This window comes from Bacillus rossius, chromosome 17 (assembly GCF_032445375.1).
Source record: "Bacillus rossius redtenbacheri isolate Brsri chromosome 17, Brsri_v3, whole genome shotgun sequence".
Lineage (NCBI taxonomy): Eukaryota > Metazoa > Arthropoda > Insecta > Phasmatodea > Bacillidae > Bacillus > Bacillus rossius.
Window position 1 is genome coordinate 40509922 of NC_086344.1, and position 24350 is coordinate 40534271.

General features: G+C 36.4%; 1 protein-coding gene and 1 long non-coding RNA gene across 5 annotated transcripts in view; one reads left to right on the forward strand and one right to left on the reverse strand.

Moving 5' to 3' along the window:
• Window positions 1-7738, forward strand: part of LOC134540580 (tetraspanin-33-like) — a 21072-nt gene extending 13334 nt beyond the window's left edge. For 3 of the 4 annotated variants that reach the window (XM_063383403.1, XM_063383402.1, XM_063383401.1), the window contains exons 4-6: window positions 604-651; window positions 2518-2634; window positions 7295-7738. In XM_063383403.1, coding sequence (XP_063239473.1) covers window positions 604-651; window positions 2518-2634; window positions 7295-7366 — 237 coding nt within the window. In that variant the 3' untranslated portion in view covers window positions 7367-7738. The remainder of the gene's footprint in view (window positions 1-603; window positions 652-2517; window positions 2635-7294) is intronic. The other variant, XM_063383404.1, reaches the window with a different exon arrangement.
• LOC134540581 (uncharacterized) lies at window positions 5594-22295 on the reverse strand. The gene is made up of 3 exons (XR_010076466.1): window positions 22186-22295; window positions 20485-20630; window positions 5594-6405 (listed from the first exon to the last, which is right to left on the reverse strand). It is a non-coding gene; the product is annotated as an uncharacterized LOC134540581 (long non-coding RNA).
• Between the last annotated feature and the right edge of the window lie 2055 nt (window positions 22296-24350).

The following is a 24350-nucleotide window of genomic DNA, read 5'->3' on the forward strand; positions in this document are numbered from 1 at the left end:
CGGCCAGCGGGCTGTTTAATTAATTAATTGTCTCAGTCGAGTTTTCAGCAATCGTGTAATAAGTAAATTTTGTAGCATGGCCACGTGTGTGGACCATGCCTTCACCTAAGTCGATTCGTGCCTCAGGCTTTTTCTACCGTGTAACGTGTAACGGACGTGGAGATAACGTGTTAGTGAAATTAAATCTGGGAATAAAATATAAACTGAGTATTTTATTTAACCACGTGGTGAGTGACTTAGCCTAGGAGTGTGGCGTGCCCGACGCCTAGAGCGGGCCAGGTCTGGAAAGGTAGGATAGAAAGGGCTGGTAACTCGTCCCCACTTGGGCTACGTAACGCCCTGAGAGAGAGACTCCGCCGGGTCCACGTGCCCTTCCACGTGGTGGCGCCCATATTTAACATCTTAAATTCACCGGTAACGCGCGAGCAGCCCTCAAAATATGTGTGCTCTGAGCAAAGGTGCACCAACCATATCTTCATAAACTACTTTTTCATTTTTGATTAATTTTTTGATATTTACTTGCAACTGCATTTTCTTTGACATTTTTTATAAAAACTGCATTGAATTAACAAACATAAGTGATGTGTATTTTATTTATTTCAGAGTGGACTTGTCAACATTATGTGTGGTTATGGAGTTCAAGAATTATCTGTAAGTGTTACTGTTTCAAAATGTTATTTGAGATTAAGTATGAATTAAAATTAAGATTTTTTTTTAGATTATTAAGGATTGTATAATGCTATAGGCTAAATTAATACTTTGTGTTCTGATGGATTCCAACCATAAGCTTCACAAGTTAAGTGCATGAGCAGATGCACTTGGTCCCAGAGACAGAATCATTTGACCAGCACAAGGTGAGAGAACATGGAGTGTGGATGTGAAAACTGGCCTTTCATTGGTTGTCACATCCATCGTAACCTAACCACCAAATCACTGATATAGGAATAGTTTACTGTGCTATTAAGTGCCAAAAAGAAAAAGAGTTAGTTTGAAAGGATCTTAAACAGGATATGTGTAAATAAAATTTATTTAGCAAAAACAAAAAAAATTAAAGAAAGTATTGTTGGCAAAAGCAAGCTTAGCCAGTTGCTACTAAATGGTAAAAAAATCTAAAAACTTTCAAGAATTATAAACGGCCAAAAAAATTAAGTACCAGTTTTGGGGGAAAAGAGGGGGAAGAGGGAGGTAAATTAAAGCTACCTACAAAAATCTTAAGTTTAGGAAATAGCAACGCTGAAACTGTATCTCAAAAATGATGACTTTACCACGACACTACAGTCTCACTGAGCAGAACTATGACACATATTGATTCTCGCACATCACCGAACCAAAGCCACAGTCACTCTAGCATGTGTCATGCAGCAGGCATCCCCACATGAGATGCTGTACAGTGACCAACCTTTAGCAGACAACCAAAACAATGAGAATACTAACATTTAAAAACAATACAAACCTGGAAGAAAAGGAACTTGAACAATTTGAAGCGATGAAGACATTAAAACACCAGGTACTGAGCAATGCGCATGAGGTAGATGCATGTGTGGCATTGCAGAAGTGCCAGAGCTGGTTGTGTGCTGCATCAAGGCAACCGCCAAACTGGACAGCTACCACACGTTACCCAATAACATTTAAACTAACTCAGTGGTAAAACACTAAAATGATTTAACTAGTTTTAAACTTAATTAACTTAATTATTTGAAAATGTTTATGAAATCAGGCAGGATAAAACTACTGGCTTAAAAAAATTTACAACCCATTCAACATGTGACAAAATTTCTATGATATCATATCAAAGTTAAGAATAGAAAACTTATGAGATTGAAAAAGAACACTATGTATCACGTATATTTAAAATTAGATTTTGTACATAAATTTAACTTTTAGAAATTAATATAATACTAGTGATGAGTCTGTTCACCTTATTTCCTGTTTCTCAGTTTGGTTCCAATTCTGAAAAATCGGTTCTCGGTTTTACAGAATGTCCTGATAGACGGCATGTTTATTTGTTCACTATGACTTCAGTGTGTCCCACTTTACCATGTAAAATACTAATCAAAGTTGAACCTAAAATAAATTTGGGCAAAAGAAAACACATAAAATATCATAATGCAGAATATAAATCATAACAGGATTGCTAATAATAAATGTATCATAGGCGACATTAAAATTGAGAGTAAAACTTTATACTGTTTGTAAAATGATAAATATGATACCTAAAAAAAAAAACTGTAAAAAGTAAAAACAGAAAATGACAAATAGTTTTTAAGTTCATTTTGTACAAATAATGTGAAATATGTAATTTATACTACTTATTGGCATTGCTTGTTAGTGTTGACAGATGATATTGATGTGTTGAAGTCCCATGATGCTGATCTGATTGATGTATCAAAGTTTTCTGTTTTTGTAAAGTGATGATAAAATTAAATATTTGAATCTTTTGTAATTTTGTAAATTTCTGTGGAAATAAAAACAGAACTATCTGGAAGTGAGAAGTGGGTGCCGAACACTACTGTACAGGTGGCGGAGGCAGGGAGGAAGGTTTGGACCAGTGGCTGCATCGAGATTGTGCGTTCCTGGGCAGAGAGGAACCTCTACACCATAGCTGGCTTTGCCCTGGGAGTCGCTCTGTCTCAGGTCTGTTATATAACTTGCAGCTCAGGATAATTCCTGTGTACCAATCACCAGGTTGGTTCTTTCTGTGATTCCTGCAATATTTTCATGGACATACACCATTGCTTGTTTTTTTGTCCTCAACAAGGAATAGTTTTTTGTTATCGAATGAAAAGTATGCTGGCAATACCAATTTATTGGCAACGTAAAACAAACAACAAAATTGACATGAGATTCTTGATATTACACATGTTTTATTGTAAATATCAGTGATTCTTCATTCCAAACTTTACTTGCTCTCCAGCAGCAAATGCTGGAAACAAACAGAAATTAATTTAAGCAACAGCATTATAAACCATAAACACATAATAATCATCACAGCCTCCACAAGTGTTTTCAAAACACAATATTTGAGCATCTAAGAATTTAAGGGTGTTCCATGGGCAAAACTGTTATTTTAAATGTGCAAAATTTTTTATTTTTTATTTTTGTGGTATCATGTATAACATAATAAATGGTAAGTAATTTTTTTTAATGAAGTTATTCATGTTTTATTATTGATGATTCTAATTTAAATCTGAAAATTGACAGTATTTTTTTTAATCAATGTGTGTTTAAAAACCCACCATACTTTTAAATAAAAAAAAATTAATTATTTTTCAGCAAGAAAAATAGTTACGGCGTAACTATCGCCGTAGTAAGTACACACTCCACGAAAGAGAGCGGGCCATCAGATGTAGTTAACTCGGCACTCGACAGACAGCGCGCGTTGTATGCACTCGGCGAAATATCGATATTCAGCTACATGTGCGCACTCTATACAGGAAGCAACCTAACCAAACAGAGAGCGCGCGTTGCATGAACTCAGGCGAGATATCGATATTCGGCTATGTGTGCGCGCTCTATACAGGAAGCAACATAACCAAACGCAGAGGAAAAGATGAACGTTGTAACGTTTAAAAACGTTTTTAAAAGATAATTTACTCATCAGACAACTACGTATTTCCGTTAATTAAATAATTAAGAGGTAATGTCCGAATAAAAATTAGATTTCTATTTTAAAATACATTGTTTTATATGGAAAAAATGCCCGCACAAAGCACTCGGAATCTAATAGCGGGACCAAAAACATCATGCGGCGTTTACACGAGAGGTTTTTTTTTTAATTCAAATTCTGACGCCCAAAAATACAGGTGCGACAATTATGCGATAAAAGAGGGTAACTATATACATTACTGCTCTTTCTTTTCTTTTAACCATAAGCAGGTTAAGAACTTACTCAAAGGTGATATAATTAATTGGATCAGAACCATTAATAATATCAAGTCTTACCCTAAAATGTTTTGGCGTTTCCTCAAAATATTGAAAAACAGATTTTATAAACAACATGCACTTACGGGAATTGGTGCAGGGTAAAACACGCAATACATCAGAATAAGCTGAAAATTGGCTTATCTATTTCATAAATGCTTGCTTATTAATAACATATAGTCATCGTATTCTGTAAGATATAACAAGTTAATGGCGAGATAACTTATGCGAGGTAGGGTTGTCTAAGGTGGTAGCTCTGAGGCCTGCTATCTAGCAGGCATCGCTGGAAAGTCTTAAATCTTTCTTATCAGTATCTCTCTCCCTCCACAGTTATCCGTGTGAGCGGACAGAGGGAAACAAGCCAGAAGCCTTTTTCCCCACCCCCTGTCTATAATTCTTGCAGCCAGCAGCCATGATGTGACAACCGGTCCATGCCAGGCTTTCTTACGTTCGGCACGCACTGGAAAATCAAAGATCTAAAAATGCACAACTTATGAAAAATGGTTTACATCTGAATTTTTGCACTGAGGTAGAGTCGACAATGCTTAATAACTAACCATAGGTACCAGGTAAATTTGAGAAATATAAAAATTTGTTTTTGCCCTCATTCTGCGATCTTTATGTATATTGACTTACTTTAACATTGAATACAGACATAAAGCTAAGAAATAATATAGCTGTGCCCTCCTTAAGCCCGATGTGCCCCATGTCTCGCCTGGCCCCTCTCCCTGTTTCAAACCTCCCGCCGAGTGTGTGCGCGCGTGCGTGTTTGTCCGCCTTGCAAGAGGCGATTGGAGTCTGTGCCACGCACCCCTAATATAATACTTTAATTAAAAGAGTTTGTAATTTCACTTATATTTTATTACCTGAGGGTTTTGTTTTCCATCAGCTTAAGTAAGGATGGAGCTCAATGCACAAACACTTTCAGAACGCACCCAGACATTGGTAGTTTATGTTTTGAACTTAATAATTGTCAATACAAGTAAATATTATTATTCTGTAATAAGTAATTGTCAGTCATTATTCAGTGCTCGAGAGGTACTGTTGTTATCTTTTTCGTCACGTAAATATGAACGGACTAACGGTAATTAAACTGCTTCCTGTCGCCATGACACCTAGAGACAGCCAGTCTATCTTGATCACCACCCGAAGCAGGATGCAGAGACCATGTGTGATTCCTTCCAATCCTCCGATGTGTGGGGACACCTGGAAACCACTCTGGTTTCTTCTCGTGCATTAAGGAGCGTGCCCACCGCTGAGAGCGGGCGGTTAGGCCAGATTTGAGTAGTTAGAGGGTTGCGAACCTTTAGCCGGGTCCACATGCCCTTAAACCACATGGTGGCACCTATATTTAGTCAACGCTCACACACCGCGTGATTCTTTCACCCCCAGTGCAATAGAAATGGTTTAAAAATTATGCTTGAATGAATGAATATCAATTAAAATATATAATAATGCACCAATCTTCACAAGAAACACTTTGTACTATTATCTCGAAAAACGTAATAGTAATATATTCAAAAATAACCAGTCATATGTTCTTGTAGTATTACAAACCATTTTTTTTCAACTGGTTTCCATTAAAATCTTTTATAAGTACAGAAATTTTTATTTCTGTGCATTTTCTGCATGTGTATAAAGCAACAAGAAAGAATCAAGGAAGGATATTAATTAGCAGCCAAATTATTCACTGTGAATGTAAACCACTGTCTGTGTAGCATATACACGTGCAAAGCTGAGTTCCCTGCTGGTACGTGAGCCGGAAGGGCACCAGGAAAGGCAAATATGATTCAGCAAGAAGTGGGTTCTGAGCCCGAGCTGTTTGTCCCTTCCTCCTCCTCCCCCCCCAAGGCTTGTGCGACTACCTGCTGCTAACCTACAAACACTTCGAGCGACAGGGTCCATATTCTTGCGTGCGTCACCCTCCCGCTGTCCTGGAGCCGAGCGACACAACCTACCTCTTTGACGGCCTTCTCAGAACTGAGTCTTATACAGTGCTCTTAGGGCATTCAGTGATACATTTTTATGCTATTGTCAGTGATGTATCAGTCTGAAGTTATTCTGAAGGGACATTTTTGGAATACTCTTGAGACTCTTTCTCCACTACCACTATTAGGTTCACAAAAGAATTTAAACACTTTGTTAAAAATCAGTAAGATTATACTAAAATAATACTGCTGCTCTATTGAAATACAATACTGATACAATAGCTGATTTAGGACTGGGAAGGGGGGGGGGGGGACCAACTAGTTATACCTTAAGCCCCACACTTTAAGTTAATGTTTGAAGCTAAAAATAAGTAAACCACTTGTGAGCATGAGTATTACCCCCATTGGAAAAGTGGTATGTCCAGGATTGTCACTTGCCTCAATGTTCTCGTCGATGCTTCTAGTGGACCACCACAGCAAGTGGCACTCTCCTTCCCTCGCAGTGCTCCACTTGGTCGTCGCTGGCGGCGGCACACTCGGATGCTCGAGAACCTGCCTGAAGTAGTCACAGTAAATCCAGCTACGACTTGCCCCGGACACTGCATTTTCCATCCCCAATTATAACCAAGATGGATCTTAACGGTGCTGGAGGCTAGTCCCCACTTCGTTGCGCTGGGTGTCGTGAATAGCATGACATTGCGTAGCAGGGCGGCAGTTAAGGTGGTGTGGTGTTGGCTTCGGTGCTGTCTGTTTTTTAGCGGTTTCTTCCTTGGATGTAACTCCCCCCCCTCCCCCCTCCCCCTTCAACTGCTCCCTCCCTTGCTGAAGGAGTTTATATACCTGGTGAGTCAAAGAAATTCTTCACTGAGCACCGCCAAGAACAATTGTCCAATGCCTTGCACCAGAAGAGGGTCCAAGCAACGTGATGATGACGTAATGCAATGCGGAATAGCCTACACTGTCAGCGATATTGTACAACCACTGCAGAAAGAGCAGTGTTGCGGGAAGCTTACCTTTAGGCATTATTACGAAGACACGTCCGGGAGGGAAGGGAAAATGATACAGCGTCATAGTTACACCCGTAACAGTTTGCACTGGTTTTCATGTCCTTTTTTGAGGGTTTTTTGTCAATGACAACCAGTGTACACCAGCAATGACATAAGTCCATGAAATTATTTTAAATGAGTTTGATGTTTCGCCCTAGGATGCACTGTCATCCTCATGTAAGGTTAGGTGGGTGCTGGGTTGTAGTCTGTGTTTGGGAACATTGATATGTGCGGCACTTTGCCACAAGCAGAAGGGACTTGCTGGAAATCAAATCTGTGCTATTCTCCTCGCTGGTTCAGTCTGGTGAATTAATTTGTGTGTAATAAATGTAATTAAAGATTGATATATGTACTATCAAAGAATTTTAGTGATAATAATGTGTGATTGACTTGTTTAAGTTGTTGGTGATCTACTTGGCGAAGACGCTGGAGGGCCAGATCGACCTGCAGAAGTCCAGATGGAACACTTGAAACATTGCCTACCATCTCGGATAAGTGCATATCACTTTGTGGTAGGCTCCGAGGACTGATCAAGCCTGATATTGGGCAAGCATCATACACACTAAATGCTGCAGATGTGAGCGCGTTGGCGTGCGTGCCAAGTATCCAACATGCGGCATCTCGCCAAAAGGAGAGAGCAATGGGTTGCTAGTTGTTTTCAACTAGTCCATATTATGTCTGTGTTTATTTCTACTTGTAATATGAATGTATAGTTTATGAGCCAAATATGTGAATGTGCGTATCTGTAATAGTTGCATTAAATATGTAAACTGTATTTTTATTTAGCTTGTGTCAAGGATATACTGAATTATAAGCCTTTTTAATAAAGTGATTCATTTTATATTTATTAGTTGGTTCCTTGCTCTGTGCACTTACGCAACACAGAATCAAGTTAAGTCCACGGTAAGTTTTCAGATGATGTCTGTGCAAGTGGTTCAATGCCAAGAATTCTATCAATTATCACCAGGTTTATTTTTAATGCAGATTAAATTTCACTGAATTTGAGTTTTGGCCATAGGTTTGGAGCAAAGGTATCACCTCAAACTTGCACATGCAAAAAAAAAGGGGGGGGGGGGGGGGCTTTCTTGATACATGTTTAAACTGAACACTTCTGAATGGTTTTAGAAATAGGTAAGGGCTATGATGTCTTTGGGAAAGTGAATAGGATCTAGAGCTGTACCGATTCACAAAATTTTGTAGATGTGCCGTTACAGCTGTTATCGATTCCAAACCTATATAAGAGAAAGCAAATTTTGGTAAATTTTTTTTATTAATTTATTAAATCAACCAAAATAACTCATTCTAATAAAAGCATACAATGCAACTGCACATGTATTTTAGTTTATAAACAGAACATAACTTCTCATTTTTTAAATCTTATTTTTAGCTGGTTTGCATTTGTTGACAACCTGTAGTTGCTTAATGAAACATAAACTTACTGATTGATAGGGACCGGAAAAATTCGCGGGTTCAATGACCTGTAGGATGAACTCCATAGTTCTACGTACACTCGGTCAAATGTCACCCAATCATTGGCTGCTGTCTTGTGAGACGTCCCAACGTTGCAGCCTGTGATTCGTATAAAGCTTTGGTTGTGTGTTTCTCATTGGCCCAGAGTCATCCAGGTGAGTTTTGAGCTAATAGCAGAGGCAGCACTGAGGTATAACTATTTATATTTTAGCCTATCGCGAAATGAATTCGCAAATTTTTCCGGTCTCTACTGATTGAGGCTGACAATTTAATTATTTAATACATAATTATATAAAATAAGATTACTTATTAACAGGTAACTATGAAATATACTGATTCACTAATTATAAAGTTAAAAAAAAATGAATCTAAAATGTGTTAAATTATCAGACTTTGTACATGTTTACAATTCAAGAATGGGAATTCCAATACCACCTTAGCGCGTGCAGCTGCGAAAATTTATGGTACCTAACATTTATAGGGAAATGCATTTCATGTGGTTCCTTTGCTCGGGAAACAGTTAAGTTAAAGTAATTTACGTTACATGTAGGCCTATAATATTTGATTTTTTTTAAAATTCAATTTTTAAAACTTTACTTAAGTTAATTTTAAAATGTCTCTGTCACAATTTTACGAACATTTCTTTGCCGTTTAAGCAGTTGGTATTGTCTGTTTGTAGTGGTAGCAATGCTCTAAATAAAGCATGGGATGTTAGTTTGATATGAACGGCTGGCACACGTAGATAATAAATAATGTTCAAAGTATGTAGTACGAAAAGGGAAAAGGGCACTGATAGATTTTTAGGTCCTGACAGGCACTTTAATTTTTCAATAATATTGGCCAAAAATTAAAAAGTGCATCGTGAACCGGCAGTAACACCAATTGAACTAAATATCGGCCAAATCAGCTTCTGCCAATTTGTATCGGCACAGCTCTAATAAAATTACTTCTTGCTGTTCTTGGACCAGTATTTTTACAATAAATTATTTCAAGTACACTAAAGATAGATACATTTATAAACAAGACGATCTGAATTCGATCGACAAACTGTTCCTGCAGATTCATCACGTAACAAGTTGAAATATGTATGTATGACATATGGTCTTAATTCAGGCCTGTGCGAATGTTCAAACATGAATAATAAACTAAACTACTCATATTCAATTCTACCTCTAATACTAACACTTCGTAATAACAAATATTTGTTTGCTTATGAATATTCGACAGAATTCGTAGTGAGTTTGTCTTATATCAACGTTCACTGTTGGGGTTCAGTCATTTGTATGATATAAATACCCTTTTTTGATGTTTTGTTGTTTTGACCATGCAACAAGTAAGTTATTCAAAGTTGTTTTTCAGTCTTAATAAAAACAGTGATGGAAAAATCACGTGAATCATTCAAAAATGCCATAGTTTGAGTGGCTTATAAATTGAAATTCGCAGTTGATCTAATACTATGCGACACTGTAGCAGCTTACTTGCTGTATGTATTCATGACAAAATTGATGCGACAAAAAATATATATTAAAAAAAAAAGTAAATAATTATTTCAGATGAAATTAGCAGAAATAATTTTTTTCAAATATTGCTGTACTAAAATGCTGGTTACCTGGCTGCCATAATCAATGAAAATGCATGTTTAACTAGGGTTAAAAATGTAAATTTGAACTCATTTAATAACTGATTTTGGAATACCACATTAAAAATTATTCAAGTATTTCGTGAATAGATACATCAGATTTCATGGTATTGTCACGTGCACCTTGTCGGTGCCACCGCCATTTCTGTCACGTGCACCTTCAGAGGGGGGAGAGAATCGTAGCTCTTTACATAGAAACAACTCGCTTGGCATCAACTAGTCTTAACTTCATAAAATACTTTACTGTACCTAGGATCATAGGTTCGTCATCCCGTACAGGATGTCTGGTGAGAGCTGAACTAAGGAGATTTTGCAAAATAACATAATACTTAATTAAAATTATTTTATTCTTAAAGTCAAATACTCAACATCATTTTAAAGAACATTTAAATAGCGGGATTACAATTTAAAACAATAATCTCTTTACTTCCTTAACGATTGAACGACCTTACAAGAGAGAGAATGAGAGAACTTCACTAAACACTTCCCTAGTCCTTCCGAATACCTCAAATCATAATTAATACTTAAAATTAAAACAAAGATAAGTCCATACTCACATTTTCCGAAAAGCCTTTCTTGATCGATTACTTAAAACTAACGTAGGGGCCTCTCCTGCCCTTAAAATCCGAACGAACATTACATTTTAAAAATTATAACTAAACGACTAGTGACGAAGGCCATTGCCTCCGCCCGAAAGCTTGAAGATGACTACATTATGACCTAACTTAAATTAAACGACTCGTGGCCTCTGGCGTCGGCCATAGCTTCTGCCCGAAAGCTTGAATTCCTACATCACGAACGAACTAACAACTCGTGACCACAGGTGAGACGCATAGCCTCCGCCTGAGTGAGCCCCGAGTCACCACTCACTTGCGCTTAAATTCGCGCGCCCTGCCGCGCCTACCATAACAAAAGCTCGTTATTGAAGTCAAATTTACTAAACAACTAACTAGAACATCTGGGAAGGCTACCCCCCCCTCTACCCCAATGTGCAGGCCACACCGCGCGGCTTGTTACGACAGCGCGCCCCAGTAACTGCGGCCCGTGGCTGCGCCAGCGCGCGGCCAAACAAACAAACAAAATTCTGCAAGCCCGCAGCGCGCCGCGCCGGCCCCGTGCCCCAATTACATGGTCACGCCACTTGCGCTGACGAGTGAACAGAGCAGCCAGCCCAGAGTCCCGTCAGTAAAGTCCCTAAATTTGATTTCAACAACCCTGCAAAATTTCAACCCGCGACATAACCCTCCCCTCACAGAGCTCGAGCCCCATCGAGCTACCTCAAAATTACAAATTGTCTTTTTCCATTAAACCATAACTATAAATTCCTCATTTCACAAAAATAATAATTTTCTTAGTTCCTTGCTGTCTAAACATACATCTAGATTCTGCATAAGATTTATTTTAAAACAACAAGTATTCATAAAATTAAATGTAAAACTTTTATCTGGTTTGTTCTCACAGGAACCTTCAGAGGCTCGAGTTCTCAATTCTAAAAAAATTGTTCTGTTAGTGAAGCTCTCTTTACAAATTAAATTACTGTTCTTAGTTTCTCAGTATTCGTTAAACAATGTGCAAATTCTTGATAATTATTATTATTTTTTTTTTCAGTTTCCGTTTATTACCATACTTCTTTCGTTCTTCAAAAAAAATTAAGTGTCCTTACAGTGTTTCAATTAATTAAACTCTTATCTCGTGAAGGTTGGTGCAACTCCTCGAAGTCAGTGTTGTCGAGAAGAGTAGCTCCCTGGGCTGGCCATCAGCAAACACCACTCAACTCCAACAGCTACTGGACTGGCTTCCAGGGCAGCTCACAACTTCTCCCCACATCTGCTTCGGAGTTGTGCCATCCTCATCACGAACAGATTACAATTCTGAAACATCATCAACAGGCATTACCAACACGTCTTACAAATACCGAACTGACATCTAAACTGCAATCGATGGGCAAGGATGCATACACACAAAAAAAAATTAATTAATTCCACTGCTAACATAAAGTATCCCACCCTTAGCATAATCTAATCAGGAAAATAATTTCATAGGAAAAACTTAAGGAAGGGAAACATGACCTCCAATGATTTTCCCTAACTCTTGAGTCTTGATCTTCTCTATACAGCAAATAGTCCCCACGAAGTAACTGGGTTGAAGGTCAGTTCACATGACCCACCCATAACCTCTTCTACTCTTCTTTTCTTCTGGGGGCAACCACAATGCCCACCAATCTCTCTCCATGGTGCCGAACCAGCTATCCCATGAGAGTAAACAACGTAGTCAATAGAAGCGCAGAGGGGAAACACCAATCTCTGGCTTGTCGAGTCATAAAACTGCTTTATCTTCTTCTTCTTCTGAGTAAAAATATCTGACTAACCTTGCTTCTATTCTTCCAAACAGTAAAAGTTCATCAGGTATCTTCATGAAAGAAACATTCTAACTAATAATTCTTCATTTTTCTTCTTCTTTATTTCTGTTAGTTGTAATAGAAGGCCATGTTAGGGAGGTTATAGGGAAAAAGAGTGGCCAATTCCCACCCCATCACCCACCTAGATCATGACTAATTAACTTTTAAACTTTCTATTTCAAACAAATAAAAAAAAACATTTTTTTTTATTCAAACTTTTAAACTATAATTACTTTTACTTCATAACCTCAAAAGCTAATCAATAATTCTAAATGAAATTGTGATTTACTGCATCCTTGTTCCATCCGATCTGTTTGTTTATAACCTTTCTTGTAAAGTATAAAATTTTCAAACATTACTAATTCAAAAAAAAATTAAATTCTGGTGTCCTTTGAGTTACAATTAACTTTACTATTTCTTAGCTTGAAATAATTTAAGTTTTCAGAACTATTTCATTGTCTAATTCACAACACTTAAAAATCAACTCAAAACAACAAATCATCAAAATCAATAAGATCATCTGACCTACCTATCAGTACTGTGAACTTGAACTGTTCGTACACATTTATAATAAGCTATTGTATTTAAATTCCAACCTAAATAAGGTTTAAAAAAAAACTACTAATCCCTCTGTAAATTAAGAAAATTAACTTTAAAAATTAAACTTAAGGTATTAGTTCTTTTTGACAGCTACCACAACTCACTAGTTCCATTACATTACTATAACCTAAAAAGTTCTGTAAATAATGTTTATAACAAAAAAAAAACTCCAGTTACTGTCTTCCATAAAAAAATAAAACTTTACATGACCTTATTAATCTCCACTTGTAAGTCCATGGCTGCCAGCTTTCTCTTCTCTTGAATCTTCAGTCTTGGCTCTTGTTTCAGTGATCTTGTATCTTGTCTCTCGAACTCTTGTCATCTTGTAAACTGGACTGCTGCTCAGCTCATCTTAAGGAATCTGTAACAGTTTCAAAAATACATGTTAATTTAAATTACATAATTCCTGTTCTTTGGTCCTAAAAAAAAATTGTATTATTAGTACACATTACCCTGAAACAACATTATTATTCATTGTTTATTACTTAAAAAAAATGCTTTACCATAAAATCCTTTTTTGTTCTTTTCATTAGGCCTATTTATTTTCCTTCTTCTTAATTAAATTCTGCTTCAAATGTTAATCCTAACTTAAGACCTACCATCTATTTATTATTCATTACCTACATTATTTATGTTACCCTAAAATTCCCATAAGTTTCTAATACTTCCTATCAAAGACATTCTCTCTCAAAAAAAATTTACTTATGACTCTTAACTTAACAAACTTAAAAAAACTTTTACACTAGACTTAACTTATTATTCATTCTTAGTTACTAAATTTCTATATGTAAACTTTAGTACTTACAAACAAAAACTGCCTATTTATCTCTACCTCTTAATCTCTTTCAATTATTACAATAATAATGTTACCTTGCATCTTTAAACTTTCTTCTTTTCAATTAAATTAGACATCTCATAACAATAAAAATTCTGCCTATACTCTTCTTATGGGTGTACAACCCAACAACAAAATTTCAAATTCTCAAGTTTCCTTATATTTAAATTATGCAATGCACATAACCTCTGTGGTGCCTGTACCCTTTTAGGCCTACCACCTTCTCCTCTCACATCATGACAACTCTTATTCCTCGGGGTCTGTATTCACTGTTACAAATCAAATATCTCAAAAAAATTAAAAACAAATTTATTATTTTAAGAAAACAAAAATTTACATTGACTTTACTATGGAGCCTGGAAATCTTAATGTCTCACAGCAGCTAACATGACTAAATCCCATGGAACCCCAGGTTTACATAACCTGTGCCCAAAAATTTAAGCATACCAGGCTTTCCCTGCACTGGTTTTACAGCATCACACACTATTTAGGGCCCCTGATCTGCCATCAGTCCCAAGGAGTTTTCCCACAACCCCTCTCTACACAAGCGCCTACCGCATTCCTCTCAATTGGCTATCGGTTTTACGGCATTCTTTTGAGATCCGACCATCAAGTTAGGGCTAATCGAACACTAAACCTCCATACTTCCAAACTAATGTAAATCAATTAAATTTTCTCTGTAAATTCTAAAAATCAAAAAAAATTATTCCAACATGCCAAAGAAACTTCCAAAAAAAATTCATAATCTTATCTTCAAACCATTAAAATAAAAATAAATAGATTACTCTGTTTTCTCCTTAATAACTGTAAACTGTCAACAAATATCATGTCGTAAATTTTAACTATGCTTACTGACTCTTAATCAAAAAATCTCATTTGTCCTAATTAATAAACAACCGATTTCCTTAAAATCTCACTGTATCTCTCAAACTCCACTGGCTGAATATCTCAATAAATTCAAAAACAAGTATCTAAACTCTTAAAGAAACTCCTCCCCAATTATTCAAATTACTTCACCTTATTTTATTTCATTACTTAAAACACCTTACTCAAAAAAAAATTAATTAATTATCTAGCTATCTTCCATTATTATTTATTTACCGAACAAAACTTTCTCCTAAATTAATTTAGTAAAATTCAATTTCACATTAGGCAAGTACACTAACTCTCTACAGCAATGTTTCTCATTTCCCTCCTTCCTAACTGAATCCAATCTTACTTAACCTCCAGGGAATTTACCTCACAAAATAACCAAAAATTTCACTGTAGTGCCTATCTGCTATAGGCCCACTACACAGGGGGCTCTAACCCCACCAACAAACTTCATTGAAATGGTACCCTATCCCATACAGGATAGCCACTTCGGTACTACCATGGGGAACTCCTGCCCCAAACTACTCACAACTCTCAGGATTCTCCTGACCCTTAATTCCGTAGTCAGCCCATCTCCTATGGTCTGCGCTACAATTCCCTTTCTTCCCAGGGACACAACGCCTCACCTTAGGGTCCCTCGCCCTAATGAAAACATTAATTTTCTCTGTTCCCTTGGAGTAAATTCCCTCTACACACAAAAACTATCCTTCCACTTTTATCAATGCTTATTGATTTTATAGTGTACCTCCTTATTACTGTTTACAAATCCCAAAAAAATATTTTTAAAACCGAGGTAGAATTTAACTAACAAAAACATAAACAACTTACAACGAAACACTTCTAGCCTATACATCATACACTTCTTAAATTAAATTACTTACATACTGAAAGTTCCTCTTCTCCTAAAACACACTTAAATTTAAATTTATTTAACCAATAGTCTATTTTCTTATCGCTAAGTTACCGTACAGCTGATCAAAACAAGGTCACGGCCGTCCACGTCTCTGTACGTGCTCGTGACGTCACCGAATTCCATCAGGTGCGCCAACCCTCGCTTGCGGTTCCTCCGTTCTCCGCTAGGTCTCAGCACCTCCCCGTCACGTGTTCACTCTGCCACGTCCACTGACGTGTCGTTCTGAAACAACTCTCAACATTTTTCTAATTAAAACAAAACATCACTATAAATTCTATAACTCTCTTTTACATAAACTCTCGTTTTCTCTTTAATTCCTTTCTAACGTTTATCCTTCCCTCGACTGATTTAATTCGTACGTCTCGTCTCCTACGCGCACGAAAACAAAACCAACTTCTCTTGAAAATAATTCCTATTTACGACAAAAAACTTTATTTTAAATTATAATTCTCTTAACCTACAATCTTAAATTAACTTTAATAAAACTAAACCACTTGCATTATCTTTATTAAGTATTTAACTTATAACGTATTCTCCTCACGTAATAATCCCCGATATAAATCTACAATAAATTCAACGACTTAAAACAACTTATCACTATAAACTTTATCCTTACAAGTATCCTCAAATAAACATCTGTTACGTCAAAAAAAAAATCTCAAAGACTTCCTCCACTATAGACTAAAATTCCGTAATCCTCTCCTCAAGTAAACTCTTAATAACCTGCTATCAGAAGCTGAAACTAACTTAATAATAAACATAAAAATCTACCTCTCTCTCTCTCCAGAAATAGAACCTACCCGGCGCCTCCACCATTTCTGTCACGTGCACCTTGTCGGTGCCACCGCCATTTCTGTCACGTGCACCTTCAGAGGGGGGAGAGAATCGTAGCTCTTTACATAGAAACAACTCGCTTGGCATCAACTAGTCTTAACTTCATAAAATACTTTACTGTACCTAGGATCATAGGTTCGTCATCCCGTACAGGATGTCTGGTGAGAGCTGAACTAAGGAGATTTTGCAAAATAACATAATACTTAATTAAAATTATTTTATTCTTAAAGTCAAATACTCAACATCATTTTAAAGAACATTTAAATAGCGGGATTACAATTTAAAACAATAATCTCTTTACTTCCTTAACGATTGAACGACCTTACAAGAGAGAGAATGAGAGAACTTCACTAAACACTTCCCTAGTCCTTCCGAATACCTCAAATCATAATTAATACTTAAAATTAAAACAAAGATAAGTCCATACTCACATTTTCCGAAAAGCCTTTCTTGATCGATTACTTAAAACTAACGTAGGGGCCTCTCCTGCCCTTAAAATCCGAACGAACATTACATTTTAAAAATTATAACTAAACGACTAGTGACGAAGGCCATTGCCTCCGCCCGAAAGCTTGAAGATGACTACATTATGACCTAACTTAAATTAAACGACTCGTGGCCTCTGGCGTCGGCCATAGCTTCTGCCCGAAAGCTTGAATTCCTACATCACGAACGAACTAACAACTCGTGACCACAGGTGAGACGCATAGCCTCCGCCTGAGTGAGCCCCGAGTCACCACTCACTTGCGCTTAAATTCGCGCGCCCTGCCGCGCCTACCATAACAAAAGCTCGTTATTGAAGTCAAATTTACTAAACAACTAACTAGAACATCTGGGAAGGCTACCCCCCCCTCTACCCCAATGTGCAGGCCACACCGCGCGGCTTGTTACGACAGCGCGCCCCAGTAACTGCGGCCCGTGGCTGCGCCAGCGCGCGGCCAAACAAACAAACAAAATTCTGCAAGCCCGCAGCGCGCCGCGCCGGCCCCGTGCCCCAATTACATGGTCACGCCACTTGCGCTGACGAGTGAACAGAGCAGCCAGCCCAGAGTCCCGTCAGTAAAGTCCCTAAATTTGATTTCAACAACCCTGCAAAATTTCAACCCGCGACAGTATTATGCAGTTTGCAAATATTTTCTGGATCAATATGTATAGTAGCAGAACTGGAAAATAAGACAAATATGAACTGGAATTAAAGGTTGGTTGATTAGGTTAGATTAAGTTAGGTTAGCTGTATACAGTAGACTCCCGATTATCCGGGTGCGGATTATCAGGTTTTCGGATTAACCGTGCCATATTTCACTTCCATAAACCATAAAAACGAAAATAACTTTTTGGTTTTTTTTTTATATTTGTAATTTATTGATGTGACTGAGCATTTTATGCTGTGGTTCTTGACGAATAATGCTGTCAAACACGTTACATGCATAGTTGGTAAGTATTAATATGCGTCATGAACTTCAAAACAGCAGGAGCAATCACAAATGCACCCCTGTTAACCGTGCGCGCTTGAGTTCCACGCGACCTTGTGAACCGGGCTCAGGTTAGCGCAGACGCGGCGCCGCTGCTGCATGACTCACGCGACTGATACTGGCTCGTGTAGATTTAAGTCAGCATTTGCTTTGTGTGGTATTGTTTTCTGTAGGAATATTTTGACAGTAATGTCTAATAAATGCAAACGAGTGGTACTCGACATTTAAACAGGCTGCGCTAGTGGCTTATCAAGGCAGTAACGCACTTTGTAAACAGAGTCGGGAATTACGTTAACAGGTTAAATAATTTTTTGTTATAATACAACACACTCAAGTTTTTATGTTATTTTGAAATCCTATTAGAAATCAAATATATCTTGTATATTAAAAGCATTATTATTTTGTAACTGAAATGTTTTTAGCGTCTACTTAGGAATGTCTAGCCATATTATGTAAATAAAGCGTTTCATGATTTTTTAAATTTTAAATTTGGACTTCAATATTTTTTTGTAATTTAAATATACGTTGTTTAATCGCTGTTTTATTATTAGTGCAATGTTTTACTGAAACGAATTTGGACGTTGCTATGAGGGGCGGGTGTTAAAGTGTTAGTATCGACACTCGGGATAAAAAAAATTTAATTAAATCATTTTTTCCCCCGTCATCGCTTTAACCGTGTTTTTCGATTATCCGTGGGCCCCTTGCCAGTCATTACCCCGGATAATCGGGAGTCTACTGTAATTAAATCATTTTTTATATCATTATTTAAATATTTAAACAAACATTTTCCATATAATTGAAGGTTACTTAACCAAATCAGCCTTTCACTTTAGTATCAGTATCATTTGTCTAATTTCCCAAAATCCACGACACTACTGTCAATCTTACTACTAAAATTCAACATTGATATTCGAGAATAATTTGGCATTTGTATTCGATTTGAACTAAACAACTGATTGCACAGGCCTATCTAAAGTGCTTCCCAACACTGGTAACAAGCCTTTGGAGTTGCAGGTGAACATGCAGTTTTTTTTAAATAATAAAGAAATTATTTACGATGAAATGGCAAGCATCTGGGTAATGTCTAATTGAACAAAGTTCTACAGACACAGCAAATCTTATTGCAGAATTAAAAATTATTTAATGGAAATAATTTAGGGTATCACCCTTCTATCCCATTACATTTTTGTGACGCAGAGGATTAATGTGGTTATGAAAGGCTGATTGTTAATCTGCACGTCAAAAGTAATGAAAAAGTTTGCCTTTTACTACTACCCTATACCCCTCAGAAAACCAATATAAAATTGAGAACAAAATACAACATTCAGTTTGAAACAACTTCCTCAAATCAGTGACACTGATTGTTAAATGAAGTACATGAAATTGAAGGTAATTAGAAGAAAATATTGTACTGAAGCGGAGCTGTTACATTATTTTAAACAAACAGAAAAAAAATATTTTATTGGTTTATGTTAGTACTGAACTTGGATGTTATTAGGTAGATGTTTTATCAGTAGGAACATGCAATAATGGCATTTGTGATAATTTGAATTTCTGTCCCTTTTTTTTCTCTCCCGAAAACATGAATTTCTAACTTTTAAAAAACACAGAAAATCCACTTCCAAAACCTCAGAATACTGTGAAATTGATATTTAAATATGAATTGTGATATTTACTAAGCCTGTGATCATGAAAGTCTTTATAATGAGTGAAAACTTCCAATGAATGGTTAAAGATCAGTAAATACATCGAAAGAATCCTGGGAAAAAAGAATGATTCATTAAGCAGTACTTTTTTTTGTTAGGTATTTTTATTTCTTAATCTTTTTGAAGTTAGGTCAACCCTAAAGCAAATATATACCTCACGTTTACCCACTGCACCTTAATTTTGTGTTTGTTCCCTGAAATACGATGGATAATGGTTGTACTTGTACGCACAGCCTCCACTAACAAGATAAATATTTTTAAAATGGCTTAAAACTCTACAAGCTTCAATATTTGTTTACTTCTTGCAGTTGTATTTGCCTAATAAAAGTAAAAATTGCTAAAGTGGGCACTTCAAACTTTTACATTATTGAGCATAATGAGAAATTGAATTATGGTTTTGATAAATACTGTTTTTTCACAATGGTGTAATACTGTGCACTACCAGTACTAGCAATACCAATACGCAGTAGTACTGTGCAGCTTATCTGTGTCTTATTGATATTTTTATAAGAAAAAGGTAAATATTTAGTTAAATATTGACATTAATATGCAAAATACTTGAGAAATAATGACACCTCTTTCAGCTAAAAAATAATACCTCTTACAGCTGAAAAGTGTTATAAAATAAAAACAAATGCATGTTTAGTTATCAGTAGTAATTGGAATTTGGAATTTTGTATATGATTTTTCATGTTTGATTGCTAGATATAACTTATTATACTTTGTTGTTGTCATATGGTTCTGTGTAAGAGAAGGCATACAAACCTTAAATGCACTAAACAAAGCCAAATAAATAAATTAAATATTTTTTGGGCATAATTTTGTACAATTACCCAAAAAGGGCGTTACTTTTGAGTGTCGTTATTCCCGAAGGTCATAGAAGAGACATTTGACTAGTTTTATTAGCCAAGTCATAGTTAGTCTGCACGGGTTTCATGCCACTGCACACCAATCACGTTGATGTTCACTCGATCCATGGGAATGGTTTTCAGCACCTGAAAAAAGTTTAATGTAAGGTAACTTTATACAACACATGAGATTTGTGAGTTTACATGATACACAGCTGGCTCACACAAACAAGAGGAAGAAGAGAAATGGGAAAAAAGAGCATAAGAGTTTAAGGTAGGTTACATAATCTAAGGTTTTGTACAAACAGGATTAAAGAAACTTAGCAACTGTGTTTAGTAAAGCATCGCACCCCTTAAAAAGTTAAAAGAAGAAAGTTTGAAGACAGAAACCTAAAAAATCACATATAAATAGCTATTAAAGCCTCTGGGAAAATTTGTATTATGGTTCGAACTTGTAAATTTATTTTTAGTTCATAGTATACACATGTATAAAGGTACAGAATTATATTATATAATTTTTAAAGTTACGAAAGTTTTTTAATGAGTAGGTTTTGTGACAAAGACCATGGAAATAAATATTTGAGTGATTTGATCCACAGGTAAAATTTGGATAAAGTTTCGCTCTAAATTTAGTTTTTAGTGGTAGTACACACATTTTGACATGACGTCTAATAAATGGATGAATGCCGGCTGCACACACGAAAAAGTGTCCCATAACGCTCATTGTCAAGTTACGCTGTGTCCCATTACGCTCATTGTACGCTTAGTCCGCATCTATCTCTCTTCCACTCAATTGGAACAACCATCGATTTAATTTTTTCGAGGTACATTAAACTTGAAAAACTCCCATTTGTTACCTACCTACTTTTCCTATCATTGTCCTATCCTTAACAGAATAACACAGATTGGAAGAGTTTAAATAGCGAACATGTATTAAAGTTATATTTAAAATGATCTCTTCGTTAAAGTACCTAATAAACATTTGAATTAATGAGTGCAAATAAAAGTAAATGTATCAATTAAATTGTAGATTTCATTTCACTCCTTTGTATCCATACAAAATAGTAATAATTCATTAAAAATGATTCAATTTTATTTATAAAGGTATTTAATAATTTCATCAATGTTTTGATATGACGTCACGTTAAACTATCGTCCGTAAAACGACTTTACACACAACCAATTTTCTTAAAGTAGCCAAACCCTACTGTATTATTTGAAAAATCATATTATTTTAGAATGGTAGGTTTTTGTACAGTAAGCATAAAAACAACACATTAGTGGCTATTCGAGCCTCTGGTAAAATAGGTATGATGGTTTTTAAAATATTAATGTAGTATTTATTGATAGTACATACATTTTTTAAGGTAGCTACATACGTGCTATATTTTTAAAAGTTAGCTAAGTATTTTTTAAAAAGTAACTTTATTAGAGGCTATTCGAACATCTGGTCAAATGTGTATGAATGTTCTTTCTATAAATTTAGTTTTTATTTGATAGTACACACATTTATTAAGGTCGTTCTAACTCTACAGTATTTTTAGAATTAGCCGATTATTTTTAAGAAGGTAGGTTTTTCGGCAATAAACAAAAAAAAAACTACTTTGAGGCTTTATGAGCCTGTGTTAATTTGTTTATGATGACTCGCACTCTAAATTTAGTTTTATTGGTTGTACATATAACTTTTTATATAGAAAAATACCTTTTGTATTTTTAGATGTTATCCAAGTCTTTTTATAAAAATAGGTTGTTAGACAGATAGCATAAAAACCAAACATTAGAGGTGACGCCAACCGCCGGTGCTCCCTCTGGTTCGCACAGGTCGTTATGTCACAACAACACTTACTCTTAAGTGCATCGAACACGCCCGAGCGTGATGTCCGCCGAGTGAGTGAAAGTACACCGCGACGAACACCAAGGCGACGACAGCGCCCGGCCGGGTGTGGCAATGCGCTAAACTAAATTAGTAAATTATTCTTTTAACTCAAAAACAACCAAATTAATAACAATTAAAAGATGATTAATTCAAGGGAAATTATGTCCAATTGTCCAATAATCATATATTGTGAAATATGTCTTAAGTCCAAAACTGGTCGGAGCTGTTTTCCCGCGCTTCACGTGTCGAGGCGCGAGGTCGCAGGGCGCCCTCGCGCTCAGTTATAGAGGTGTAAAAGTAACGAAAAAATGTGTACCCGTATGTATTCGTTACTATAACAATTAGTACTCGTTACTTTCGTATCGTTACTCGTTACTTCTGATACCGCATGACATGGCACATGCTATGTTATGTAACAGCATCGAATCGAGTCGTATTTCGCACGCGTACAGTATGACGTCGCGTAAATAAAAATAAATCGAATATAAACAATTAAAAATATTTGATAATTAACAGCTTTTGTTAACCAATAAACAATTAACTCTCATTAGAGCGGCTTTATTATAATATATCTTTTAAGATAAGAACATAAAACGTGAAAATACGCGATTATAAAAAACAAAAACATACATATTTATAATTTGTAAAAAATACTTTCTTACGTTGTTTCTGTTCGAATCTAAAACTTTGTCTACACACACAATACCTTTAATAAACAGTAAAAAACTTGGACGACGAATTTCCAAATTATACTTTTATTAATAAACAAACATCGTTCTTTGTAACGAATACGCGCGCGCATGCGTGTGGTAGGTCGCTCCACGCGCGCGCAGAGCCCTCAACTTTCGCGCTACATCCAAGTCTCAACAATAGTGTAAGTTCTTCAAATCCTTTTTCCAGCTCTGCGCCGACCCCACTCAGTCGCACGATATTTCGTGCGACTCGTTAACTAATCATTTTATCCCTACAGGGAGCTTTGCATTTATTACGTAATTTCATGTCCAGAGTTTAAGGACAGCGTAATTAAGTTGCGCAGTTTTCCGGCTTCCAAAGCCAAGTAATCGTTATCGTCGAATGCTCTGTCAGCCACGTGTTTCGAGTTCGTACTCGTTAATTTACGTATCTGACTTTCATCGTATTTAATTGTGTAACTTGTAATGTGCATTTTAACCACGTCATAACTGTTTATTTAGTGACTGAACTTGTATGTTTTATCCAACCGGACCTACGTACTCTTCGGGTCTTTTAATGTTTTGCAACATCAGATGTGCCCACCCCCCCAAACACTATGACTCACCCCCCCCCCCCCTAAACTAATGATGGCTTTCCCCCCCCCGAAATTTTTTATGCATTTTTATCAATGATTTACTCAATTATTTTATAATATTATACTTTTTAGTATTATATTTTATCACATTTTGCCTTAATTAAAACTGATTTTCTAATAATAATTTTGGTCATATCAGGTAATATTTCTATCCTGAACCGACATGTGCCAAACTGCTTTTGTTGAGGAAAGTGCGGGGTTGCCAATTTGATTTACAAGATCCCTTTCAATTATCAAAGCACCAGAAACGTTTTTTCACATTAGAAGCTATAATTATGTAAATAATATATACATTTTTCTCGTCTTTTAACCCCCCCCCCCCCTGAAATTTTAATGACGCAGTCTGCGTCGTTACCCCCCCTTGTGGGCACCCCTGGCAACATGCTAGATTGCAACCAACTTTAGAACATTCATTCGCTCGTGCTGTCTTACAGAATAACGCCAATCTCTATATAAGCTGCGGCAGCATTGCAACTCCGCGACCATCCGCCACGCTTTTCACGTTGATAATCGGCCACTGTAGAAGTCCGCATATACAATTTTTCAACCTATCCTGGCCGCGCGTATCATCTACGCATAGCGACTCGCGTGCCGCGACGGTCAGACAACAGACGCGGCCAGTACTTGGACCAGTGTGTGTATCGGTTCTCAATAAAGTGCAGTG